This window comes from Oncorhynchus mykiss, chromosome 13 (assembly GCF_013265735.2).
Source record: "Oncorhynchus mykiss isolate Arlee chromosome 13, USDA_OmykA_1.1, whole genome shotgun sequence".
Classification (NCBI taxonomy): Eukaryota; Metazoa; Chordata; class Actinopteri; order Salmoniformes; family Salmonidae; genus Oncorhynchus; species Oncorhynchus mykiss.
Window position 1 is genome coordinate 36,617,559 of NC_048577.1, and position 26,127 is coordinate 36,643,685.

At 43.6% G+C, this 26,127-nt stretch overlaps 1 protein-coding gene and 1 pseudogene across 4 annotated transcripts in view; one reads left to right on the forward strand and one right to left on the reverse strand.

The window, feature by feature from the left end:
* Positions 1 to 3,528: 3,528 nt before the first annotated feature.
* Positions 3,529 to 10,841, reverse strand: LOC110486242 (annotated as a pseudogene).
* Positions 10,842 to 14,887: 4,046 nt separating this feature from the next.
* The window catches only part of LOC110486244 (disintegrin and metalloproteinase domain-containing protein 11), a 31,899-nt gene continuing 20,659 nt past the window's right edge, over positions 14,888 to 26,127 (forward strand). For 3 of the 4 annotated variants that reach the window (XR_005035529.1, XR_005035530.1, XR_005035531.1), the window contains exons 1-4: positions 14,888 to 15,395; positions 15,827 to 16,020; positions 21,111 to 21,187; positions 23,198 to 23,264. Coding sequence is in view for 1 of the 4 variants with exons in the window: in XM_036940939.1 (XP_036796834.1) it covers positions 15,338 to 15,395; positions 15,827 to 16,020; positions 21,111 to 21,187; positions 23,198 to 23,264 (396 nt within the window). In the remaining 3 variants the exon portion in view is untranslated. The remainder of the gene's footprint in view (positions 15,396 to 15,826; positions 16,021 to 21,110; positions 21,188 to 23,197; positions 23,265 to 26,127) is intronic. The other variant, XM_036940939.1, reaches the window with a different exon arrangement.

Genomic DNA, 26,127 nt, shown 5'->3' on the forward strand with positions numbered 1-26,127 from the left:
TATTTTAAGACATGAAGGTCAGTCAATATGGAAAATGTCAAGAACTTATAGTAAAAATAAAGAAAAGCCCTTGAATGAGTAGGTGTATCCAAAATTTTGACTGGTACTATATACAGTTGAAGTCTGAAGTTTACATACACTCAATTAGTATTTGGTAGCATTGCCTTTACATTGTTTAACTTGGGTCAAATGTTTCAGGTAGCCTTCCACAAGCTTCCCACAATAAGTTTGGTGAATTTTGACCCATTCCTCCTGACAGTCAGGTTTCTAGGCCTCCTTGCTTACACATGCTTTTTCAGTTCTGCCCACAAATTTTCTATAGGATTGAGGTCAGGGCTTTGTGATGGCCACTCCAATATTTTTGACTTTGTTGTTCTTAACCCCCACAACATGATGCTGCCACCCCCGTGATTCACGGTTGGGATGGTATTCTTCGGCTTGCAAGCCTCCCCCTTTTTCCTCCAAACATAACAATGGTCATTATGGCCAAACACTTCCATTTTTGTTTCATCAGACCAGAGGACATTTCTCCAAAAAGTATGATCTTTGTCCCCATGTGCAGTTGCAAACCGTAGTCTGGCTTTTTTATGGCGGTTTTAGAGCAGTGGCTTCTTCCTTGCTGAGCGGCCTTTCAGGTTATGTCGATATAGGACTCATTTTACCTGTTTTCTTCAGCTTCACAAGGTCCTTTGCTGGTGTTCTGAGAATGATTTGCACTTTTCGCACCAAAGTACGATCATCTCTAGGAGACAGAACGCATCTCCTTCCTGAGCGGTATGATGGTACCTTCAGGTGTGTGGAAATTGCTCCCAAGGATGAACCAGACTTGTGGAGGTCTACAATTATTTTTCTGAGGTCTTGGCTGATTTCTTTTGTTTTCCCATGATGTCAAGCAAAGAGGCACTGAGTTTGAAGGTAGGCCTTGAAGTATATCCACAGGTACACCTCCAATTGACTCAAATGATGTCAATTAGCCTATCAGAAGCTTCTAAAGCCATTACATCATTTTTGGAATTTTCCAAGCTGTTTAATGGTACAGTCAACTTAGTGTATGTGAACTTCTGACCCACTGGAATTGTAATACAGTTAATTATAAGTTAAATAATTTGTCTGTAAACAATTGTTGGAAAAATTACTTGTGTCATGCACAAAGTAGATGTCCTAACCAACTTGCCAAAACTATAGTTTGTTAATTAACAAGAAATTTGTGGAGTGGTTGAAAAACGAGTTTTAATGACTCCAACCTAAGTGTATGTAAACTTCCGACTTCAAATGTATATATATTTATAAACTGGCTGGTTTGAGCCCTGAATGCTGATTGGCTGACAACCATGGTATATCAGACTATATACCACGGGTATGACGAAACATTTATTTTTACTGCTCTAATTACGTTGGTAACAAGTTTATAATAGCAATGAGGCACCTTGGGTGTTTGTGATTTATGGCCAATATACCACAGCTAAGGGCTGTGTCCAGCCCTTAGACTTGGTATTTTGACCCTACATTTTACCACACCCACTTGGGCCTTATTGCTGAAATATATTCTATATACTATGTAAAAAGATTTATTAGAATAACTGTTCTGGGGAATGAAATGTTTATGAATCTGGGGAAATGAAGAGCAAATGAAAGTGGTCTATGCATATATGCTGAATTTGAAACATTTTATTACCATGGAGTCAGCCAGGGCCAATCTTCCAAACAGCTAGTCTGCTGAATCTCAACTGTAAATTCTTGGAGACCCCCTGATGTCCCATTACAATAAATCATGAATCATCAAAGCAACACATTGCTTTGAAAGCCCTCAAACACAGACTCGCACAACTTATAATTAACCCTGTCTCACCCTGAACACTTGTGAATCATTTACATTTCAATTACGCTTTGGACACGAGGGCAACAAAGACTTTCTGTTATGGTCTAATCTGTTGTAAAAACACATTTCACACAAAGCACCAAATGCAAAGTAATTATAAACACTTGTACATTAGCACCACATAAACACACAGTGGAGAGACGGAGAGCGCACGTGTTCCCTCTCCATGGTTTGGGCCGTTAGCCAGCAGAGCAGCAGACATATAGGCCAGGTTTATGTGAAGGATTACGAGTTGCCATGGCCTGAGGCGGCAGGAGCAGCCCTGGAGAATGAGCACCACAACAGCAGCAGAAAAACACATCAAAAGTAATGACTCCAATAGAGCTTCCATGACAGGCTGGAAGTGGGCTTAGCAAAGGCTTTGAAATGTCAAACTGGACCCAGCCATATTACAGCCACAACACAGGCCTTGGACAACTAGACACCTTGGAATATGATGGTACACCAGTGTGTAAAAGAGGATCTGCGTACAAAACATTCATTTTGTATAGAGTACACATTACCTCATGTGTACGATTGTGTCTACACTGTAGGTGTATGATTACAAGTTAGTCTTCCTACACTCTCCATTTTCCCCAACTGGTGAGTTGACAGGGTAAAAAGTGACTCAAACTGTTGAGGTGAAGCTGGGGAGTTACAGATTCCGCGGTAGAAATAAGGTCATTCAGGATTGAGCCGACATATGCAGCGTTTACAGTGAATGCAGTCTCCCCTAAAGCAGGAACATTGCCGTTAAATTTGAATCACGCTGCAAAACTAAACTTCCGTGACACAGTTTGAATAGAGCCGTAAATTGTTCAGTAGAAAAATATAAACGCGTCATGTAAAGTGTTACATGAGCTGAAATAAAAGATCGCAGAGATTTTCCAAATGCATGAAAAGCCCATTTCCCTCAAATTTTGTTTACATCCCCGTTAGTGAGCATTTCTACTCCGCCAAGATAATCCATCCACCTGACAGGTGTGGCATTTCAATAAGCTGATTAAACAGAATAATCATTACACAGGTCCACCTTGTGCTGGGGACAATAAAAGGCCACTCTAAAAAGTAGTTTTGTAACACAACGCCACAGGTGTCTGAGGTCGAGGGAGCGTGCAATCCACCAGAGGTGTTGCCAAATAATTGTGTTCACGTCTCTACCATAAACAGCCGCCAATGTCATTTCAGAGAATTTGGCAGTACGTCCAACCAGCCTCACATGTAACCATGCCAGCCCAGGACCTCCACATCCGGCTTTCACCTGCGGGATCATCCGAGACCAGCCAGTCAGACAGAGGATGAAACTGGGTTTGCTCAACCGAAGAATTTCTGCACAAACTGTCAGAAACAGTCTCAGGGAAGCTCATCGTCCTCACCAGGGTGTTGACCTGACTGCAGTTCAGAGTCGTAACAGACATCAGTGGGGAAATGTTCACCTTTGTTGGCCACTGGAGAAGTGCACTCTCCACAAAAGAATCCCGGTTTCAATTGTTCCGGGCAGATAGTGTATGGCTTAGTGTGGTTGAGCAGTTTGCTGATGTCAACATTGTGAACAGAGTGCCCCATGGTGGCAGTGGGGTTCTGTGAAATCCATAGATTAGGGCCCAATTTAACTGATTTCCATATCTGAACTGTAACCCAGTAAGATCTGTGACATCGTTTCATTTTTATTCAGTATAGCTTTATTGGACAAGTTCAGGTGGAAACTGTGATTTAATCACGAAGCGCACTCTGTAGGCAGCAACACAGCAGACTAGCCATTAGCAGTCAGCTGAAGTCATACAGGCTTCTGATGGAACAAACACTAGAAAGCTAGCCACATTACAGAGCAATTCAGTTGAAGTGGCAGATAGGGGCAGAGACTGATGGAAGAAATGTTTGATACAATCCGTCACTGGTCAGACTTAAATTATTCTGCAGTCTTTCAAAAGGCACACCAATTGTAAAGCTGACAATTTTGTACTGCCAGTTCTCAGCTCTCCCCCTCTACCGGGGATTTGAATTGAGGAGTCTTCTAGTGACGTGGACCTGGTGCCTGAACAGAGCCCTGCGCTTTGAAGAATCAATGGTGGGGGACTCATCACTCATAGGTCAGGAAAAGTTCACATCAATGCAAGTCAACCTGCACACCCATGGTGGCACTAGGTCTGTAAACTGACATCACACAAAATGGTTTGTGCCAAAATTTGCTTCACTGGTTCCGGTAGCATTCTTTGGCATCATTAAAATGCAACCGAGTCATTACCTCCCTCTGATCAAGAGACACGACCCAAGCCGTATTTACACTAAGGACTGATGCAGGGTGATTGATCACCCTGACACGTCATTAATGATTTAGTTGGAGAGAAACTAGGTGGCACAATTCCATCTTCCCTGAACATTTAGACAAACAACTTCAAATTATTTATTTATATTGGGTCAGGTCTGATCAGGCAAAGGATACAAACAAAACTCAAGTGCTTCTAGACAGGAAAACAATGAGACAAATAGCTTTATATGTACCATAAAAAAAATGTTTTAAATAATTCAAGAGCTCAGTTTAGTGCAACTAAAAGAGCAATGGTACTTCACTAGTATTTACAACTTAACCTCAATATAGTACTACGGCACTTTCAGACTACAAGTTAAACCCTTGACCACAGTGACCTCTGGCTGTGTGACCTCCACAGGGCCTGGCTCTGCAGGGAAGGAGGATTGATGCTGAAGAGGTTACACAGGTTGACCTCCGATTCCACAAAGTGAGGGATCTTGCGCTCGTTGAAGAGGCCCGAGAGGTTAACCTCCACCGTGGCCCATCGTGACACCCTCATGCGCAATGCGATGAGGCGCCGCAGGTCGTCCTCCACCAGGGGCAGTCCTTCTTGGGTCGCTTGCGCTTCTGCTACAGAGAGAAAAACAAGATGCGACAGAGGAAAATGGATTTGGGAGGTATAAAATGTTTAGTGGAACTATTCACCACTACAACGGTTCAGAACGGTCATTAACTTTAACTGCCCAGTAGACAGGAAGCCTGTGTAGAAGGACTTCAGTTACTGTAGGGGCTTCAGAGCTGGACAAATTGAGACAAGACCGACATTGTGTGAGGCAACACCACCCCTCCCTCGAGCCCCACTATGCCCAAAGCTGCTATAGATTCCCGTCAATCTACCAGATATCTAAGGGACTCTACTTTCAACTGGTTCAAAGACATGGTTCAGGGCACACATACAGACCAATGATCACCTGGCCAGAGCCAGACACGCCAAACAGTAGACCCACGTCATCTTTCCCACGGAGGATATTTGGACTAAAACCATGCTCACCTTCTCAGGGTTGGCATCTGGGTCGTGGTGAGCCAGGTGTCTGCTTAGGCTCTCCTGGGAGATTGAACAGAGATGTTCATCACGACAACGATGGAGTACAAACATTATGACAGCAGCAAAGCACGAACATCAATCTATTCTAAACATTTATACCGTACCAATGCCACAACGGCAAACATCTCCATCCACTACATGGACAAATATTTCTTGCGATTAAAATGACATTTTGTCCACGGGGAGGCGATAGAAAACAAGCCACTAGAAGTTAATTGACAAGACATTCAGTGACGACATAGAAATTCATGAGGCTGCTTTGCATGCAGCGATTGAAACCCAACTGAATGTCGTCACTGTAGAAGACGAGACAGTTGTGGATGTGTGGTCTTAGACAGCTGACAGGCAGGCTGAAGAGGCAGCTTAGGGCAGAAAGCTGTGTGTTCAATAGAGTGTTCAATAGAGAACAGCAAACTAGACCGCCTAAAATCAGGGATGGGCATCTCCAGTCGTCAGGGACCGGAGCGGTGTCACCCCCCCATCCTAGCAAACAGCTGATTAATTGCATTCCAAACAGATAATTGTTGGAGTGGTGTGTTAACTTAGGCAAAAGTGGGACACCAATCAGCCCCCCCCCCCCCCCCCCCGAGACTGGAGTTGCCCATCCCTCATCTAAACAAATAATATGCCTAAGACAATGGAAAGGTCAAACAGTTCCACTATACCTAGGTTCTTGAATGACTCAATGCCCTCTGGAAAGTTCACACATTTGAATAAATTAACTGCAAACCCTTACCTGGCCAGATAAAAGGAACCCTTAACCAGGGGAGCACAGGAAGTGCAACAACTAGGGTCTGTACTCCAAAAGAGTGAAAGTCTCAGTAGGAGTGTTGATAGAGGATCAGTTTCACCTTAGAGCATATTGAACTGCAGGACCTGATCCTAGAACACCAGTCTCACTCCGTCGGAACACAGGCCCCACAGTACATACCCGCATGGCAAAGGTCCTGTGGCAGTAGGGGAAGTAGCAATGGTACTTGAGGAGCTGCAGGTGGGCCTTGCGGATATGGTGCTGCAGGTTGAAGGTAGTGGAGAAGTAGGTCTTGCAGCCACTGCTGGGGCACAGCAGGACAGGCTTCTGCAGGGCGTGGGTCCGCTTGTGTCTACGCAGAGAGTCCACATGCTTAAACACCTTCTGGCACAGCTTTACAGGTGAATGTGGCTGCAGGGACAGGAGAGTGACAAATGCCACTACTGGATTCCTGCCCAACAAGTTGTCCATTAGTCAAAACAGATGGTACGAGCAGGCAGCTGGTGGCAGAGTAAAGGGTATGAATGTTCGACACGGAAGGTTACCAATAAAATAAACGTCCCCTTAATTGCATTAATAGTCAGCCAGCACATCTTAGGCTGTTTCCCCAAACACTGTCACAATAGAACTAGCAGGGTAGAAGGCAGGACATTTACAGAAGCGGTAGAAGACGGAGGAAAAATATTCAAAAGTGTGATAACAATGACAGTCAAACAGTAAAGGCAGGTTGGCCTGGACTGGTACAGTAATTTGTGCTTTTCGTAGTCCTTCAGTAACAGTGCCAGTTAAGGGGGTTTGGTGGGTTGCTTACCTGAGTGTTTGGCCATGTGCTTGTGCATTTTACCCCAGGTTTGCTCAAAATGATTGCATTCAGGCTGTGGGCAACGGTAACCTGCAGAGTGGGAGAGATGTATGGGCAGTGTTAGGTTAAGAGTCAATGACAACTGCTACCGTCATCTTCCTCAATGCGATCAAGACAAAGGAGATTGTGGACTACAGGAAAAAGAGGACCGAGCACACCCCCAGTCTCATCAACAGGGCTGTAGTGGAGCAGGTTGAGAGCTTCAAGTTCCTTGGTGTCCACATCACCAACAAACTAACATGGTCCAAGCACACCAAGACAGTCATGAAGAGGGCACGACCAAACCTATCCCCCCTCAGGGGACTGAAAAGACTTGGCATGGGTCCTCAGATCCTCAAAAGTTTCTACAGCTGCACCCCTGAGAGCATCCTGATTGGATGCATCACTGCCTGGTATGGCAACTGAGCGGAGCGACAGATGGAAGTGCGAACGGCCCAGTATATCCCCGGGGCCGAGCTTCCTGCCATTCAGGACCTTTATACCAGGCGGTCCTAAAAATGGTCAAAGATTCCAGCCACCCTAGTCATAGACTGTCCTCTGCTACCACACAGCAAGCGGTACCGGGGCGCCAAGTCTAGGTCCAAGAGGCTTCTAAAACAGCTTCTACCCCCAAGCCATAAGACTCCTGAACAGCTAATCAAATGGCTACCCAGACTATTTGTATTGCACCCCCCCCCCCCCCCACCACTTTTGTCATCTATACATAGTCACTTTAATAACCCTATATACATACTACCTCAACTAACCGGCACCCCCGTGTGTATATATATATATATATATATATATATATATATATATATATATATATATATATATATATATATATATATATATATATATATATATATATATGTGTGTATATATGTGTGTATACATACGTGTACACACACACACACACACGTGTACATACGTGTGTACACACACACATACACGTGTGTATACGTGTACACACACGTGTGTATACGTGTACACACACACACAGTGCCTTGCGAAAGTATTCGGCCCCCTTGAACTTTGCGACCTTTTGCCACATTTCAGGCTTCAAACAAAGATATAAAACTATTTTTTTGTGAAGAATCAACAACAAGTGGGACACAATCATGAAGTGGAACGACATTTATTGGATATTTCAAACTTTAACAAATCAAAAACTGAAAAATTGGGCGTGCAAAATTATTCAGCCCCTTTACTTTCAGTGCAGCAAACTCTCCAGAAGTTCAGTGAGGATCTCTGAATGATCCAGTGTTGACCTAAATGACTAATGATGATAAATACAATCCACCTGTGTGTAATCAAGTCTCCGTATAAATGCACCTGCACTGTGATAGTCTCAGAGGTCCGTTAAAAGCGCAGAGCATCATGAAGAACAAGGAACACACCAGGCAGGTCCGAGATACTGTTGTGAAGAAGTTTAAAGCCGGATTTGGATACAAAAAGATTTCCCAAGCTTTAAACATCCCAAGGAGCACTGTGCAAGCGATAATATTGAAATGGAAGGAGTATCAGACCACTGCAAATCTACCAAGACCTGGCCGTCCCTCAACTTTCAGCTCATACAAGGAGAAGACTGATCAGAGATGCAGCCAAGAGGCCCATGATCACTCTGGATGAACTGCAGAGATCTACAGCTGAGGTGGGAGACTCTGTCCATAGGACAACAATCAGTCGTATATTGCACAAATCTGGCCTTTATGGAAGAGTGGCAAAAAGAAAGCCATTTCTTAAAGATATCCATAAAACGTGTCGTTTAAAGTTTGCCACAAGCCACCTGGGAGACACACCAAACATGTGGAAGAAGGTGCTCTGGTCAGATGAAACCAAAATTGAACTTTTTGGCAACAATGCAAGACGTTATGTTTGGCGTAAAAGCAACACAGCTGAACACATCATCCCCACTGTCAAACATGGTGGTGGCAGCATCATGGTTTGGGCCTGCTTTTCTTCAGCAGGGACAGGGAAGATGGTTAAAATTGATGGGAAGATGGATGGAGCCAAATACAGGACCATTCTGGAAAACCTGATGGAGTCTGCAAAAGACCTGAGACTGGGACGGAGATTTGTATTCCAACAAGACAATGATGCAAAACATAAAGCAAAATCTACAATGGAATGGTTCAAAAATAAACATATCCAGTGTTAGAATGGCCAAGTCAAAGTCCAGACCTGAATCCAATCGAGAATCTGTGGAAAGAACTGAAAACTGCTGTTCACAAATGCTCTCCATCCAACCTCACTGAGCTCGAGCTGTTTTGCAAGGAGGAATGGGAAAAAATGTCAGTCTCTCGATGTGCAAAACTGATAGAGACATACCCCAGGCGAATTACAGCTGTAATCGCAGCAAAAGGTGGCGCTACAAAGTATTAACTTAAGGGGGCTGAATAATTTTGCACGCCCAATTTCAGTTTTTGATATGTTAAAAAAGTTTGAAATATCCAATAAATGTCATTCCACTTCATGATTGTGTCCCACTTGTTGATTCTTCACAAAAAAAAATAGTTTTATCTTTATGTTTTAAGCCTGAAATGTGGCAAAAGGTCTAAATGTGACTAAAAAATGTTGATAGCGATACAAAAAAGGTGAGATCTTTGAATTGATTGACAGCAATAGAAGACCGACAAACCTGCATGTTTCTCCTCATGGGCTTCGCGAGCGACATGCGTGTCAAACCTGACTCCACATCCTCTCTTTGAACATCTGAAGAGAACCAGGGACCGAATAATTTAACCTTTAATCTACTAAAACATACACTTGTGTTTTAAATACAGTATGCGTCAACAGCTTAGGCCTTGTGCAATTTTCAATGGCTGTAAGGCCTACAGGATCAATTAAAGATCGTGACTTACTTGAAACCAGAAGATATTCCATGCTCCTTCAAATGTAATTTATACACCCTCCGTTTCTTGAATGTCAATAAGCAATTTGGGAAACTGCACTGCACATGGGGAAAATTAAGCAAGTCAATATAACATTCAGCACATTGAGATTATGGTAAATAAAAGGAAATGGTTTCTTAAATGGCAAGAACACATTTCATAACATACACATGCCAGGGCCAAGGGGATCCGTTTAAAAGGGAATAGAGGATGCTGAAAGTGGACAATCTCCAAAAAGCAACGTGGTTATTCGGCGCCATCTAGTGGACAACAACCTTAAAGTACTTGTCTTTTTCGCCGTGGGCATAATGGGCGTGTCTCTTCAACTTGTCCGTGTTGAAGAAAGCAGTTGTCCAACTCACAAATGTGCATCTGTTGGGTGAAACATTAACTAGTGTGAGTTAAATCTCAAACTATAACCTAACCCATGGGTACGAAATGAAACGTAAACTGAAATTAACACCGGAATTCTTTCACCCCGGTGTGGCAAAGTGCGTGGCGGCTCAGGTGAGATTTCCGTGAGAAACTACCGCCACATTCAGCCACTTCGCATTGAAAAGGTTGCTGAGAAACGAGAACCAAGATGGCAATAAATGATCGTTTACACAATCGTCATCTTTGACTCTAATCATGAGGCTCAAACTTCAGAAATAACTTTCCCATTCGAACTATCGCGAGTCTACGCACTTCAGCAAAACATTTTTTTTATTTTTTTTTACACGAAATCAATTAGCTCGGGAATGGGGTTAAATCCACGTGAACCATAGCTGAATTCGAATATCACTCAATTATCAGCCATGTCCCCATATCATATTTACTGCTCCTGTGTGCACGGTCTCGTGCTCTTTCAAACGCCACTCCCGTTTGAACGTCGCCCCACAATCAGCATGGTTGCAGTTGAAAAACTGTTGTCGAAGACCCGAGTCCTGTTCGTGGGCTACGGCGTTCATTGCCTCCTGAAAACAGTCGTCTATTCGGTTACACACTGACAATCAAGAGGATAGTGTTCCCCACGCCAACAACTCTTGTAGCCTCTAAGAGTGCACTGAGGTTAATTGACCCAGGTTGCACGTTTGCCAAATTAATTGCTAAAGTCAGGTGTCAGTGTTTGCAGTGAATGGCCGTGTTCCAGGCTGACTGATTGGTGGCCTGAGGTGGACACAGTTCGCTTGAACGTTTGCTACGTTGCGAGACGGTTTGCAGTGAACGACACAATTCCCCAGTCATGGGGCGGCAGGTAGCCTAGGGGTTAGAGCGTTGTGCCAGTAACCGAAAAGTTGCTCGATCGAATCCCCGAGCTGGCAAGATACAAATCTGTCGTTCTGAACAAGGCAGTTAATTGACTTGCCTAGTTAAATAAAGCTAAAAAAAAAAAAACATGTTATTGAACAGACCTTGAGGTACTTTTGGTGGGTGTGGCGGACTGGCTTGAAGCAATGCGTGACGTCTTTAAAGGCCAGTGGCCATGCTGACAGCGTTCCCAACCCATAAACCAAACCCTACCCGCTCTTCAACTGGTCGTTCGTTCAGTACAGCACCGTTTCCGTTCAATTGAACAGAACTTAAAAACATACAAAACGCAGGTCACGTCAAACATATTATATATATATATATATATATATATATATATATATATATATATATATATATATATTTTTTTTTTAAATCAACACAGATCACCACTGTTCATCATGTATTCAACACGCTGCGACGCAACTACTGTATTCTTACAGCAGAGAGTGGCATATCTTACTACAATCAGATTTGAGAGAGAGATAAGGATGTAGCATTTTTTTGTTGCAAGAGTTTATTAATTCCTTGATCAAACGAAACTATTATTACCAATCCCAAGGATTGGACGCAACGTTTATTGTTTACTGTTATTATGTTGGTAACTAGTTAATAATAGAAATAAGGCACCCCAGCCGTGACCGGGAGTCCCATAGCGTAGCGCACAATTGTCGCAGCGTCGTCCAGTTTAGGGGAGGGATTGGCCGGAGAGGCTCCCGAGTGGCACAGCAGTCTAAGGCACTACATCTCAGTATTATAGACACCCTGTTTCAAATCCAGGCTGTATCACAACTGGTTGTGATTGGGAGTCCCATAGGGTAGTGCAGCATTGTTTGAGTTTGGCCAGTGTAGGCCTTCATTGTAAATAAGAATAAGTTCTGAACTGACTTACCTAGTTAAATAAAGGTTACACATTTTTATGTGGCTCACAAAAGTAGCCCTCTAGCGATTCCTTGTGGCAGGCCGGGTGCCTGCAGGCTGACTTCAGTTTTCAGTTGAACTTGTTTCCTCCGACAAATTGGTGCGGCTGGCTTCCGGGTTAAACAAGCGGCTTTTTAAAAAAGGGGGTTAAAAAATAATAATAATAAGGCACCTGTATCCAGGCACTCCACATTGTGTCATGCATTTTTAAACTTTTATTTAACTAGGCAAGTCAATTAAGAACAAATTCTCATTTTCAATGACAGCCTAGAAATACTGGGTTAACTGCCTTGTTCAGTGGCAGAATGACAGATTTTTACCTTGTCAGCTTGGGGATTCGATCTTGCAGCATTTCAGGTACAAGTCCAACGCTCTAACCACTAGTCTACCTGCATAGGTACAGCCCTTATCCATGGTATATTGACCATATACCACACCTCCTCAAGTATTTTAGCTTAAATATGGCACGGATAGGGGCTGTTCATATGCTGCCTTCATAACCTTAATTCATAGACGGTAATAACCACATGCGACTGGGAAGAATCATGAACACCCCTCTTACTGGTAATTACTAGTGAGAAACGTGTCTATCATCCCTGAGCTCCGACTTCTCCCACATGCATCAACTTATCCATTTTTAGAGTTGTTGGTATTTTGATCCAGTAATATTATTTTGGTCCCTCAACATTTTAATTCATTTTATCCACTTTAAAATGGATATACCTCAATAATTTCAAATCTCACTACGTTAAATTGCACATCATTTAACGTCCCATTTCATAGAGAGTGTTACAAATTGGACTCTATTTAGTGACTTTGAAGAGATGGTGATTAGGTCTAAATAGGCGTTTGGCGTTTGTTAGTCTAAATTCAGTGTATTTGTCTTTAACTGCCATTTAATGAGATTTCACCTCATTTGCATATTTTAATAAAGTGTTTATTTGAATGTGCAATATAAAATAGTCTTATATTTGTGTCTACATTCAACTGGTAAAAGTTGATTATGATATGATTAAGGTTGAAAAAATTACCCTATGAATTAAATGCAACAAAACTTGAATTATAAAAAGCAATCTATTAATTATGGTTTTTGAGCACTATAATTTGTGAGCATGATAGCTGTAATTTTAGTTTATTGTTGACACAGCTTGTTTGCCATGAGCTAATCAGCGTTTCTCAACAAGTTCAAAGCGCATGAATGCATTCAACTCATATTTACTACTTCACAACTGAAAATGACCAACTTCCCACTTGGTTATGAATATGAATGCAGCATTAGGCAGAACGCAAAGTTGGCAAGTGTATCTCAGTCATGTCCTTAGTGCACTCCAGCTATAGGGGCGCTCCTGAAGTAGAAGGATGGTCTGGGTGGCCCATGGAGTGGGTGGCTGAGGAGAAGATATTCACTTTCGAGTTCTCATTTTTAGCACACAAATCTGAGGGACCAACATCACTATACTGAGAGTGTTTCGATTTTTAAAATGACATATTTGGGTATTTTTGGAGCATTTGTTCATGTTCTTTCAGAGCCCCCGTACTGCACGATGAGGATGAGGAAGTGAATTGCCGGTTGGGGTAAGTGTCTCAAAAATAAGTGAAATCACCAAAAAAGTGGTCTTCTTGGGTCCAAAAAGTTGGACCTGGACCCAAACAGACCCGATCATCAACAAAAAAAAGGAGGACGTTGACCGGAGAAAATCAGACCTGAACCCGAATAGACCCGACGACAACCAGACCTAGACTCGACCTGTACCTGTATCTAACGGGTTCCGGGTCTAGACCAGAACCGATTGGAACCGAGTGACCCAAAAATCAGCCAAGTTGCTCTTTTTGTTAATAAATATGTATTTATATGTTAATAAATATGTCAATAAATTCACCATATTAGCGTAAAATAAATATGCTATAGGCTATACAGAGCTGTGGTCAGGTCCATTCGGGTCCAATAGGGTCTATCAGCTATAGTTACATAGACCCAAGACCCAATGACAAACAAACAGGACCCGACCCAGACCCGAGGGAAAAGATAGAATTTTGGACACAGACGCACTCGGTTCCCGGGCCAGGTCTCGGGTATTCGGGTTCAGTCAGAATAGTGAAGAGCCCCCGTACTGCACGATGAGGATGAGGGAGTGAAGACTAGAGAGTCTGGACCCTTCTATAACATTCCATTTAAATCAAACATTTTGATTTGGTTGTAAAAAAGCTAAATTCTCCTTTAATGAAATGGCACATTATGACATGATTAATATTTTGTGCACAACAATAACCCTTGTTCTGCACATTCAGCTTTATCTGTATGATCATCTAAGACATCCAGCTTACATGGAGTCACCTCAGGACACTTCTTATCAGCTCCAACACACACACAGCCTGCTAGTCAAGCCCACTTCTTCCAACAATAGCTTGTCATCGCTCTTCACTGTCCCATTTCCCGATGTGTGCCTGCAGCTTCTGTGTCTCCTCATGGTAGTGGACAGCTGGAGATAGGGAGGGAGAATGGCGTCTGTATTTACCATACACACCTCTGGGCACAATGGTTGCACCATGTCCTGCTATTAGATACCACTTTTCAATTGCTGTGTGGATCTCCATTTTGTTCACTACAATACATTCTGTTAGTGAGTTTAGCTGCACCACAATGCTGACCAATATGTAGGCCCCTGGACAATGAAAGTCCATTTCTATAGGATACTGCAGGCTATTGTGTTTTCTCTGAAGAACATTTTTCCCACCTCCTCCATCCATGGATGAACCTATCTATTCAGGATCTTCATGAATTACTCGTGTTGACTCGAGCAATCCATAAGTCCTCATAGAAAATGAATGAACACACAAAACCCTACTATGTTTACCTCAATTGGCCCCTTGGTACCCGGGTTGTCGCATCCGCTCTTGTGCAGATAGAGAACTGCATGGCAACGGAAGGACGCTTGGAGATAGAATGAGGGGAGGGTACTATGGTCCCACGTGTCCTCATCACCGCAGACCCAACGCAATTCTGTTCATTTTCTATCTACCATTTCCACATACCGCAGATTCGCATACACTCATGCATACATACAGCTTACACACGCACAATCATGTAGGATGTATGCATACGTGCACTCAAATATCCCCATTTGACCTATTCTACATAATCTAGGCTAATTTGCCAATTCCAATATTGATCGGCTCTGTCATAGGCTATTAGGCCTGTTTCTTTTTTCATTTGGTGATAGGCTATTTAATTAAATTGCCTGATATCGGTGAGACTGTATGCTACGAGTTGAATGGGGAGATGAGAGGACGAGCGTCAGCTGTCAACCAGATTCATTCGGTGTTTTCTCTCTCTCGCCATAATCGTTTGAGCGTCGGTTTTCTTTTTATCTGCGCCTGTTACATTGTAACGCACTCGATGTTAATTCGGGGGAATATGTGAACATCATGCTGGCGGTGTGGTGCTTGGTCTTTGCTGCAGTGGGCGAGAGGCTTGCCGTGTCAGGTAAGAGGGATGACGGGAGAGGGAGGAAGCACCCTTTTCATTTACAAGTTTACCCCTGCCCAATGTAGGCTTTCCCCAATTTTTGCATCTGCAATCACTTCTTCCTCTGTAGACTAGTCTACAATAGTGTGTGTGGGGGTAGCGCGCAGCTGGAGATAGTTGCCCCTGTGCCAAGAACGTAGTGTTTTTAATAAGATCCCTCTCCTTCAGTTCTACTGATGCGGTAGATTTGCTGCATCAACACATTTTCACCGCAGCGCTGTCGCCTTTTATATCAAGGGCTTGCCCGTACTGTAGAACCGGCGCCTGACGCGGTGCAATATCAGCCCATTTATGTCAAATATCATTTTTAAAACAATAAGTATCGTTTTTCTGTGTGATAAACCGTGTGTGGTTCAAAGTTGGCCGTTATCAGGTCTCCTGCGTTACAGGCGACGGCAGGTCGACTTTGCTGCGGGATGCGAGTTTGTGGGATTGGTTCTCGCCAGAGGAGCGGGGAGACAGCAGCGACATTGCGGTCGAAGTCGCCTATCCAAAGCGGCTGGTGCAGCAGATGGAGTCGGAGGAAGAAATGTCCCACGGCTATTTGGATACTCGCATGAAGAATACCACGGGAGGTACCCCCGTAAGTATAGACCACTGTCTGCAATGGAGAAGTGGGTGTGGCAACCCGTTCTTATTGGGGTGTTATTTATTCGTTTTCGTTCTCTCTCTTGCATTAAATTCCCAGTTCATTGTTGACACTGTCATAGTTTCTCCCCACCCAAATTACTCGTGCGAACCCTGTCTTGCCTGTTTTGGCCTGTCTCTTGTTTTCAAGTGTGATAAGATCCATCCCAAACTGCACAAGTCTATCATCAGTCCCATAATGCCCTAACTTCCACTCTGTGACTGTGCTGTGCTGTGCTGTGACAGCTGTGCTGTTCTTACTCCGAACCTTCAGCTTGCGTGTATATACACTGAACAAAAATGTAAGCGCAACATGTGTGTTGGTCCCATGTTTCATGAGCTGAAATAAAATAACCCAGAAATGTTCCATATGCACAAATAGTTTATTTCTCTCAAAATTTGTGCACACATTTGTTTACATCCCTGTTAGTGAGCATTTCTCCTTTGCCAAGATAATCTATCCACATGACAGGTGTGGCATATCAAGAAGATGATTAAACAGCATGATCATTGCACCTTGTGCTGGGTACAAGAAAAGCCACTCTAAAATGTGCAGTTTTGTCACACAACACAATGCCACAGATGTCTTAAGTTTAGAGGGAGCGTGCAATTCACATGCTGACTACAGGAATGTCCACCAGAGCTGTTGCCAGAGAATTTAATGTTAATTTCTCTACCATAAGCCGCCTCCAATGTCATTTTTAGAGAATTTGGTTGTACGTTCATCTGGCTTCACAAACGCAGTATTTGCGTTGTGTGGGTGAGTGGTTTGCTATTATCAACGTAATGAACAGAGTGCACCATGGTGGTGGTGGGGTGATGGTATGGGCAGGTATAAGTAACGTACAGGCAACGAACACAATTGCGTTTTATGGATGGCAATTGGAATACACAGAGATACCGCGATGAGATCCTGATGCCCATTGTCGTGACATTCATCTGCTTCTGGAAGCTGAAAATGTCCCAGTTCTTTCATGGCCAACATACTCACCAGACATGTCACCCATTGAGCATGTTTGGGATGCTCTGGAGTCTGGATCAACATGTACAACAGCGTGTTCCAGTTCCCGCCAATATCCAGCAACTTCACACAGGCATTGAAGAGGAGTGGGACTACATTCCACAGGCCACAGTCAATAGCCTGATCAACTCTATGCGAAGGAGATGTTTTGCATTGCATGAGGCAAATGGTGGTCACACCAGGTATTGGCTGGTTTTCTGATCCACGCTTCTACCTTTTTTTATATATATTTGTGGCCAACAGATGCATATCTGTATTCCCAGTCATGTGAAAGCCATAGATTAGGGCCTAAGGAATTTATTTCAATTGACTGATTTCCTTATATGAACTGTAACTCAGTAAATCTTTGAAATTGTTACATAGTGCATTTATATTTTTATTTTGTATACTTTATATATTTAACTGTAACCAATGGTATTACACCCTATGTTGGGGCACAATATCTGGGACTTGAAACCAAAACCTTCTGACCAACTGCACTCACCCACTATGTCACCCCATGCCACAGATTCAGAATTACAGTCCACCGGAGAGAAGAGTATCTGAAAGAGATCTGAAACAGAAGCCTGTTGTGTGAATGTGATTTTATCTGCTTGGCCTCATGATAAAAGGCTCTGTGGGGTGAAATATTCAGATCTCTCATGGAGAGCTCCTATCTCCTTCATTCCTCTATTATTCAATGGTGTGTTGAAGTAAACTCAGAAAAAAAGAAATGTCCTCTCACTGTCAACTGCGTTTATTTTCAGCAAACTTTGTACAAATATTTGTATGAACATAACAAGATTCAACAACAGACATAAACTGAACAAGTTCCACAGACATGTGACTAACACAAATGGAATAATGTGTCCCTGAACAAAGCGGGGGGTTAAAATCAAAAGTAACAGTCAGTATCTGGTGTGGCCACCAGCTGCATTAAGTACTGCAGTCCATCTCCTCCTCATGTACTGCACCAGATTTGCCAGTTCTTGCTGTGAGATGTCACCCCACTCTGGGGGGAATGACCCTTGCCGTCACCCTCCGATCCAACAGGTCCCAGACTTACTCAATGGGATTGAGATCTGGGCTCTTCACTGGCCATAGCAGAACACTGATATTCCTGTCTTGCAAGAAATCATGCACAGAACGAGCAGTATAGCTGGTGGCATTGTCATGCTGGAGGGTCATGTCAGGATGAGCCTGCAGGAAGGGTACCAAATAAGGGAGGAGGATGTCTTCCCTGTAACGCACAGCATTGAGATTGCCTGCAACGACAGCAAGCTCAGTCCGATGATGCTGTGACACACTGCCCCAGACCATGACGGACCCTCTACCTCCAAATCGATCCTGCTCCAGAATACAGGCCTCGGTGTAAGGCTCATTCCTTCGACGATAAACGCAAATCTGACCATCACCCCTGGTGAGACAAAACCGCGACTCGTCAGAGAAGAGCACTTTTTGCCAGTCCTGTCTGGTACAGCGACGGTGGTGTGTGCCCATAGGCAACGTTGTTGCCAGTGATGTCTGGTGAGGACCTGCCTTACAACAGGCCTACAAGCCCTCAGTCCAGCCTATTTCGGACAATCTGAGCACTGATGGATGGATTGTGCGTTCCTGGTGTAACTTGGGCAGTTGTTGTTGCCATCCTGTACCTGTCCCGCAGGTGTGATGTTCGGATGTACCGATCCTGTGCAGGTGTTGTTATATGTGGTCTGCCGCTGCGAGGATGATCAACTGTCTGTCCTGTCTCCCTGTATCGCTGACTTAGGCGTCTCACAGTACAGACATTGCAATTTATTGTCCTGGCCACATCTACAGTCCTCATGCCTCCTTGCAGCATGCCTAAGGCAAGTTCACTCAGATGAGCAGGGACCCTGGGTATCTTTCTTTCAGTGTTTTTCAGAGTCAGTAGAAAGGCCTCTTTGTGTCCTAAGTTTTCATAACTTTGACCTTAATTGCCTACCGTCTGTAAGCTGTTAGTGTGTTAACGACTGTTCCACAGGTGCATGTTCATTAATTGTTTATGGGTCATTGAACAAGCATGGTAAACCCTTTGCAATGAAGATCTGTGAAGTTATTTGGATTTTTACGAATTATCTTTGAAAGACAGGGTCCTGAAAAAGGGACATTTATTTTTTCACTGAGTTTATGTCCCCCTCAATGATTCAACAGGCCTGTGTGAGAAGTGCTACTTGGGCTAAAATCTCCACTGGTACAAAATCCCCCTATTTTTTTCCCCCTTTTATCTCTACCTCACCCTCCAACCCCTTTCTTTAAAAAAAAAAAATCATACACCCGCTCTCTTTCTCTGAAGAGGAAGTTGTAAGTGGGATTGAGGGTGTGGTTCTATGTAGGTCTATGTCTATCAGTGGGACACCAGAGATCAATGAGTTAACAAGATAACTCACCTAAATATTCGGAAATAACTTAATTTGTTTTAAGGATAAGCTTGAAATGAGTATGGTCGAAGTGATTCAACAAACAGAAACACATTTCTAAGTTAAGCTCTTAAAGAATCAGAAAATCAATAGCTATTTCTGGTTGTTTATCAATGTTACCTGGCTAACTTATTGATCCTGCTTTGTAATATACCCTTCTGGTGGGTTGAGTGTTGAGTTGAGTTGGTTGAGAGAATCATTACACTCATCTGGAGATAAATCTGGCTCTGATTACGCTGCTTGGTTTAACCTACCGTGTGATGTGATTGAAATATTTAAAGAGGCTCATGGGTATTTGGATGGGGATCGTGTAAAAACCCGGTGCTGTTGTTTTTGAGAAGTGGTTTAATTGGTAAAGGGTGATATTTTTACTTAATTAGGAGGGTTCTGTTTTTTTTGCCTTAGTTCTCTTTTTCTTCTTTTTTTTTATAGAGGATTCTAAATACGTTTAGATGGAATATTCCTAGCTGTCATTCTGACTCATGAATTGATCAACTTTTCCATAGGTAAACTTTGATTCCAAGTTGTACAGCCTACTGTTTCCTCAGATGTCTTTTTTTAATCAATGGACTGGAAGTGAAGATACATCTGTTACTACAGCATGTTTCAGATTTATTTACAATCACTGGTTGTTACTGAGTAATGAACCTGCTATCACAAGGTTCCCGAGGGACTGACTTTGGCATTAGAACAGTATCAAGATGCCTTGATGTTACAGACAGGGGTGTTGTTGGTTGCCACCTAAATATCCCGAGGGATGTTATGATTCAGGGCTGGTAAATACTGATCGATTCAAACAAATCTACTGATCTATTGATTGACCAAAATAAACCGTCTTGATTTCTTCACACATAAAAACGTTACAGAACTCCTTGGTTTGATATCCATGACACCACATTTGAATCCTTCCTTTAGCCAAGCAGAACTACCCTCGCCCTGCTCCAGCTGAAGTTGAGTGGTGTGGAATCATTGGAGGGAATGATTTCCGAATGGGAGTCTTGTTTCAGTGAAAGTCCAACGATTCACTGCAGCCTGGATCCTGTAGACAGAATTACAGTGGGCTGGGATTGAATGCTGGCACTGTTTGGGCTTTTGGCGACACTGTGTTTTGACTGCTATAAATCTCTGGCAGACAGTAAAGCTCCTCATTGCCTTCTCCTTACCTCTCCATTTTTTTGGTCAGACGACAGTAGGAACACATTGGCTTCACACCAGCTTAATGTAGATGGAAATGTAAAGCTTTCTCCTTTCCCGTAAACCCTCTTCCCGCCCATCTCTACCGCTGAATACAAATGCACTTCCTGGATGGCTTCAGTACTGCCTGTTGGAATGGATTCAGTCCAGCCAAATCAATGGACACTTTATCAATCCGACTATGTTAGCTGCTAAAGTGCTTTTTGATACATACGCAGTATTGCGCTGGCAGAAATGCATTTGTACAGTACATATGTTGGTTTGTGATACTTCTTACAGAATGAAAGCTTTCATTGTGACTCACCAAATGGGCGAACCGCTATTAGAGTGGTCTACTTTTAAGTGGTTCTTCCTGTAATGTCTCTCTCTCTCTCTCTCTCTTTCAATCCTCATCTCACCTTCTCCCTATTTAAGCCAGTCCATTTGGCCCAGAGTTGTTTCCAGGTGGAAACCTTCGGACACACCTTCACCCTGGACCTGGAGTTAAACCAGTGAGTACATTTGATTTGTCAACTTGATTGACGTATTCGCCACACCCCATTTCCATCAGTCCGTATTCTCTTAATCGCCACAATCATCAACGTTGGCATTTCCATAACCGCTACCGTTAGCAAATACACTTTTCTCCTTCCATGTATGACACATGATCAAATGCTTAGTGGAGCGTCAGGGACACAGAGACCCCGAGAGCTCCTTCAATACAGCTACCCACCCTAGAGAGAGAGAAGAGAGAGAGACGGGAGACAGAAAGAGAGAAAGAGAGAAAGAGGGGGATGGTGGGGACAGAGAGAGAAAAAGGAGACAGGAGACAGAAAGAGAGAAAGAGGGGGATGGGGGGGCAGAGAGAGAGAGGAGACAGGAGACAGAAAGAGAGAAAGAGGGGGATGGGGAGACAGAGAGAGAGAGGAGACAGAAAGAGAGAAAGAGGGGGATGGGGGTGCAGAGAGAGAGAGAGGAGACAGAAAGAGAGAAAGAGGGTGATGGGGACAGAGAGAGAGAGAGAGAGAGAGAGAGAGGAGACAGAAAGAGAGAAAGAGGGGGATGGGGGGCAGAGAGAGAGAGGAGACAGGAGACAGAAAGAGAGAAAGAGGGGGATGGGGGGGACAGAGAGAGAGAAAGGAGACAGGAGACAGAAAGAGAGAAATAGGGGGATGGGGGGGCAGAGAGAGAGAGAGGAGACAGGAGACAGAAAGAGGGGGATGGGGGGACAGAGAGAGAGAGAGAGAAGACAGGACACAGAAAGAGAGAAAGAGGGGGATGGGGGGGCAGAGAGAGAGAGGAGACAGAAAGAGACAAAAGGGGGGGATGGGGGACAGAGAGAGAGAGAGAGAGAGAGAGAGGAGCCAGGAGACAGAAAGAGAGAAAGAGGGGGATGGGGGGGCAGAGAGAGAGAGGAGACAGAAAGAGAGAAAGAGGGGATGGGGGTGCAGAGAGAGAGAGAGGAGACAGAAAGAGAGAAAGAGGGGGATGGGGGACAGAGAGAGAGAGAGAGAGAGAGAGAGAGAGAGAGAGAGAGGAGACAGAAAGAGAGAAAGAGGGGGATGGGGGGCAGAGAGAGAGGAGACAGGAGACAGAAAGAGAGAAAGAGGGGGATGGGGGGGACAGAGAGAGAGAAAGGAGACAGGAGACAGAAAGAGAGAAAGAGGGGGATGGGGGGGCAGAGAGAGAGAGAGGAGACAGGAGACAGAAAGAGGGGGATGGGGGGACAGAGAGAGAGAGAGAGAAGACAGGACACAGAAAGAGAGAAAGAGGGGGATGGGGGGGCAGAGAGAGAGAGGAGACAGAAAGAGACAAAAGGGGGGGATGGGGGGACAGAGAGAGAGAGAGAGAGAGAGAGAGAGGAGCCAGGAGACAGAAAGAGAGAAAGAGGGGGATGGGGGGGCAGAGAGAGAGAGAGAGAGAGAGAGAGGAGACAGGAGACAGAAAGAGAGAAAGAGGGGTATGGGGGGGACAGAGAGAGAGAGAGAGAGAGAGAGAGGAGACAGGAGACAGAAAGAGAGAAAGAGGGGTATGGGGGGGACAGAGAGAGAGAGGAGACAGAAAGAGAGAAAGGGGGGGATGGGGGGACAGAGAAAGAGAGAGAGAGAGTGGCCCGGATTGTCATGACTTTATTATTAATGTGCTTAATGTACTGTAACTCCCCTACAGCACAGTAAAGGAGTCAACACAGCAGCCAGACCACCGCTACTCTGTTACGGCTACTGCCTAGCTACAATAACGTCATAAATCACATCCATATGCTGTACGCTACAGCCATGCATTACACAACGCCCTCATGCATGAACTCTGAAATGGAATTACGTTTAAGAACAGACCATATTCGTACAGACTGCGTATCTATTCCCAAGCAGAATAGATATGCAGAGAACGAGGATAAATCATAAACATGACGGATGCGCCTCGTTGTCTTAGACGTAGCGTAGAGCTTGGCTTGGGGTATAGTTTGTGAGAGAGGTGCCTGTTCATAATAACAGAGGTGGCTCTGTGTTTTCTCTCTGCAGCAACCTCCTGTCCTCAGACTACGTGGAGCGGCACTTCCACCAAGACGGCAAACCCTCGCAGTCTATGGTAGTGTGTGTGTGTGTGTGTGTTTGAATGTGTGTTTGAATGTGTGTTTGTGTGTTTGTGTGTCTGTGTTTGTGTGTGTGTGTGTGTGTGTGTGTGTGTGTGTGTGTGTGTGTGTGTGTGTGTGTGTTTGAGTGTGTGTTTGTGTATGTGTGTTTGTGTGTTTGTGTGCGTGTGTTTGTGTGTGTGTGTTTGTGTATGTGTGTTTGTGTGTTTGTGTGTGTGTGTTTGTGTGTGTGTGTTTGTGTGTTTGTGTGTGTGTGTTTGTGTGTGTGTGTTTGTGTGTGTGTGTGTGTGTGTGTGTGTGTGTGTTTGTTTGTTTGTTTGTGTGTGTGTGTGTGTTTGTTTGTTTGTGTGTGTGTGTGTGTGTATGTTATAATTAGGGCCCTGTGTTTTGCACAATCATTTGATATGCCTGGATTTCAACCGTTGTTTAAAGCTTTTTCAACAAACTGTACCATTTTCTTTTCATGTCAAATCCATCCTCAGATTACTGCTTTCATTTTTGGTATAAATCCTTTTTGGATAAGGCTTAAAATACAGGATAAACTCTTGCTATGTCACATGATTGCGCAAAACACATGGCCCTAGTTATAATAGAAGTTCTAACCATGCCTCTGAAAAAGCTACTGTGTTTTCTGCATACTGTAGACATACTGCTGACATACTGCTGACATACTGTTGACATACTGTAGACATACTGTAGACATACTGTAGACATACGGTTGACATACTGTAGACATACGGTTGACATACTGTAGACATACTGTTGACATACTGTTGACATACTGTAGACATACGGTTGACATACTGTAGACATACTGCTGACATACTGCTGACATACTGTTGACATACTGTAGACGTACTGTAGACGTACGGTAGACATACTGTAGACGTACTGTAGACGTACTGTAGACATACGGTTGACATACTGTAGGCATACTGTAGACGTATTGTAGACGTACGGTTGACATACTGTAGCCATACTGTAGACGTACTGTAGACATACTGCTGACATACTGCTGACATACTGTTGACATACTGTAGACGTACTGTAGACGTACTGTAGACGTACGGTTGACATACTGTAGACATACTGTAGACGTACTGTAGACGTACTGTAGACGTACGGTTGACATACTGTAGACGTACTGTAGACGTACTGTAGACGTACTGTAGACATACTGCTGACATACTGTTGACATACTGTAGACATACTGTATACATACTGTAGACGTACTGTAGACATACTGTAGACGTACTGTAGACATACGGTTGACATACTGTTGACATACTGTAGACGTACTGTAGACATACGGTTGACATACTGTAGACATACTGTAGACGTACTGTAGACGTACTGTAGACGTACTGTAGACGTATTGTAGACATACGTTTGACATACTGTAGACGTACCGTAGACATACTGTAGTCGTACTGTAGACATACTGTAGACATACTGTAGACGTACTGTAGACGTACTGTAGACATACTGTTGACATACTGTAGACGTACTGTAGACATACTGTTCACGTACTGTAGACGTACTGTAGACGTACTGTTCACGTACTGTAGACGTACTGTAGACATACTGTAGACATACGGTTGACATACTGTAGACGTACTGTAGACATACTATAGACATACTGTTGACGTACTGTAGACGTACTGTAGACGTACTGTAGACATACTGTTGACATACTGTTGACGTACTGTAGACATACGGTTGACATACTGTAGACGTACTGTAGACATACTGTAGACATACTGTTGACGTACTGTAGATGTACTGTTGACATACTGTAGACATACTGTTGACGTACTGTAGACATACTGTAGACATACTGTAGACGTACTGTTGACGTACTGTAGACGTACTGTAGACATACTGTAGACATACGGTTGACATACTGTAGATGTACTGTAGACATACTATAGACATACTGTTGACGTACTGTAGACGTACTGTAGACGTACTGTAGACATACTGTAGACGTACTGTAGACGTACTGTAGACGTACTGTTGACATACTGTAGACGTACTGTAGACATACTGTTGACATACTGTAGACATACTGTTGACATACTGTAGACATGCTGTTGACGTACTGTAGACATACTGTAGACATACGGTTGACATACTGTAGACATACTGTTGACATACTGTAGACATACTGTTGACATACTGTTGACATACTGTAGACATGCTGTAGACATACGGTTGACATACGGTTGACATACTGTTGACATACTGTTGACATACTGTAGACGTACTGTAGACATACGGTTGACGTACTGTAGATGTACTGTTGACATACTGTAGACATACTGTTGACATACTGTAGACATACGGTTGACGTACTGTAGACGTACTGTTGACATACTGTAGACGTACTGTAGACATACTGTAGACATACTGTTGACGTACTGTAGATGTACTGTTGACATACTGTAGACATACTGTTGACGTACTGTAGACATACTGTAGACATACTGTAGACGTACTGTTGGCGTACTGTAGACGTACTGTAGACATACTGTAGACATACGGTTGACATACTGTAGATGTACTGTAGACATACTATAGACATACTGTTGACGTACTGTAGACGTACTGTAGACGTACTGTAGACATACTGTAGACGTACTGTAGACGTACTGTAGACGTACTGTTGACATACTGTAGACGTACTGTAGACATACTGTTGACATACTGTAGACATACTGTTGACATACTGTAGACATGCTGTTGACGTACTGTAGACATACTGTAGACATACTGTAGACATACGGTTGACATACTGTAGACATACTGTTGACATACTGTAGACATACTGTTGACATACTGTAGACATGCTGTAGACAT